Here is a 1,027-nt window from a genome sequence, read left to right on the forward strand (position 1 = left end):
TCATAGTCGCTCCCGGGTGGGCCCATCCCATCGTCCAGATTAACATTGTCTTCGTCGGACAGCTTTGGATAGGACCTGGAATTGGGAAGGTTAGAGAGTGAGAGCAGCGGTTTCTGGTAGCTGTCTCGGTAGTGCGCAACTGGGCCCCCGTTGCCCTCCAACCCTGCCATAGCCACTTCCATCTTGCTAGTCTAGGTGTGGGTCTCGCATATGCACCCATGCAGGGTAGGGGTACTCCCAGGCATCTACCGCGGCCCTAAGGCCGGAATTTTCAGCACATTCGATTATTATAAATCGACAAAATGGCGGACAAAAATAATACTCTTGTTCCCCGGATGGAATCGATTATTTTGACGTCACACGCACTTGCAGGACTGTCATTTCCATGCGTCAAATGTAGTGCACACCATAGCGAAACACGGCTACGTTCTACATGATATTCCGAGCAAAGCAAAAAAGCCATTCGTGATAGGCAACTACACCTATTTTCACCAAACAACACACGTCCCAGCGCTCACGCTAGCTACTATTCTAAGCAAAGCACCGAGTCTCATACACACAACGCTCACCGCATGCAGTGCCAGCCCCGAGGCCTCAAAGAGCGATGCTTTGGATTACACAAAAAGCCGATTGGTTCGCGACAAACAAGCACACATAAGCAGTTCGTTTTGAAAGGGGAAATCGCATTCAAGACACATTGAGTCCGAGCGGGATTGCACACCAAGAAAACAATACCTTTGAAGTAAAAGCACTGGGCAAATTTTGGCAAAGTATAGCACCGACCAATCGGATTCGCTCCATCAACATAAACAATTCCGGTCAGTGTCCAAATTTATCTTTGTTTTCAAAATGTTAACATACTCATTATGTTTTCAAAATTAAATCATCGTGGCAATAAACGTTTACGTTTTATTTATGAAAATAATTATCATCGGAACTATAACTCATTTACTGCGGCATACTTGCCTTACCCTAGTCTGTATGGTACGTCGCTCGGCTTGCAACGTTAATCGATAGCGCTGTGCGT

General features: G+C 46.3%; 1 protein-coding gene across 1 annotated transcript in view; it reads right to left on the reverse strand.

Moving 5' to 3' along the window:
• The window catches only part of LOC138971478 (potassium voltage-gated channel subfamily A member 1-like), a 14,273-nt gene extending 13,982 nt beyond the window's left edge, over positions 1 to 291 (reverse strand). The window contains exon 1 of the mRNA XM_070344217.1: positions 10 to 291. Within this exon, the coding sequence (XP_070200318.1) occupies positions 10 to 182 (173 nt within the window). The 5' untranslated portion in view covers positions 183 to 291. The remainder of the gene's footprint in view (positions 1 to 9) is intronic.
• Positions 292 to 1,027: the final 736 nt, after the last annotated feature.

The sequence above is a fragment of the Littorina saxatilis genome, linkage group LG7 (genome assembly GCF_037325665.1).
Source record: "Littorina saxatilis isolate snail1 linkage group LG7, US_GU_Lsax_2.0, whole genome shotgun sequence".
NCBI lineage: Eukaryota > Metazoa > Mollusca > Gastropoda > Littorinimorpha > Littorinidae > Littorina > Littorina saxatilis.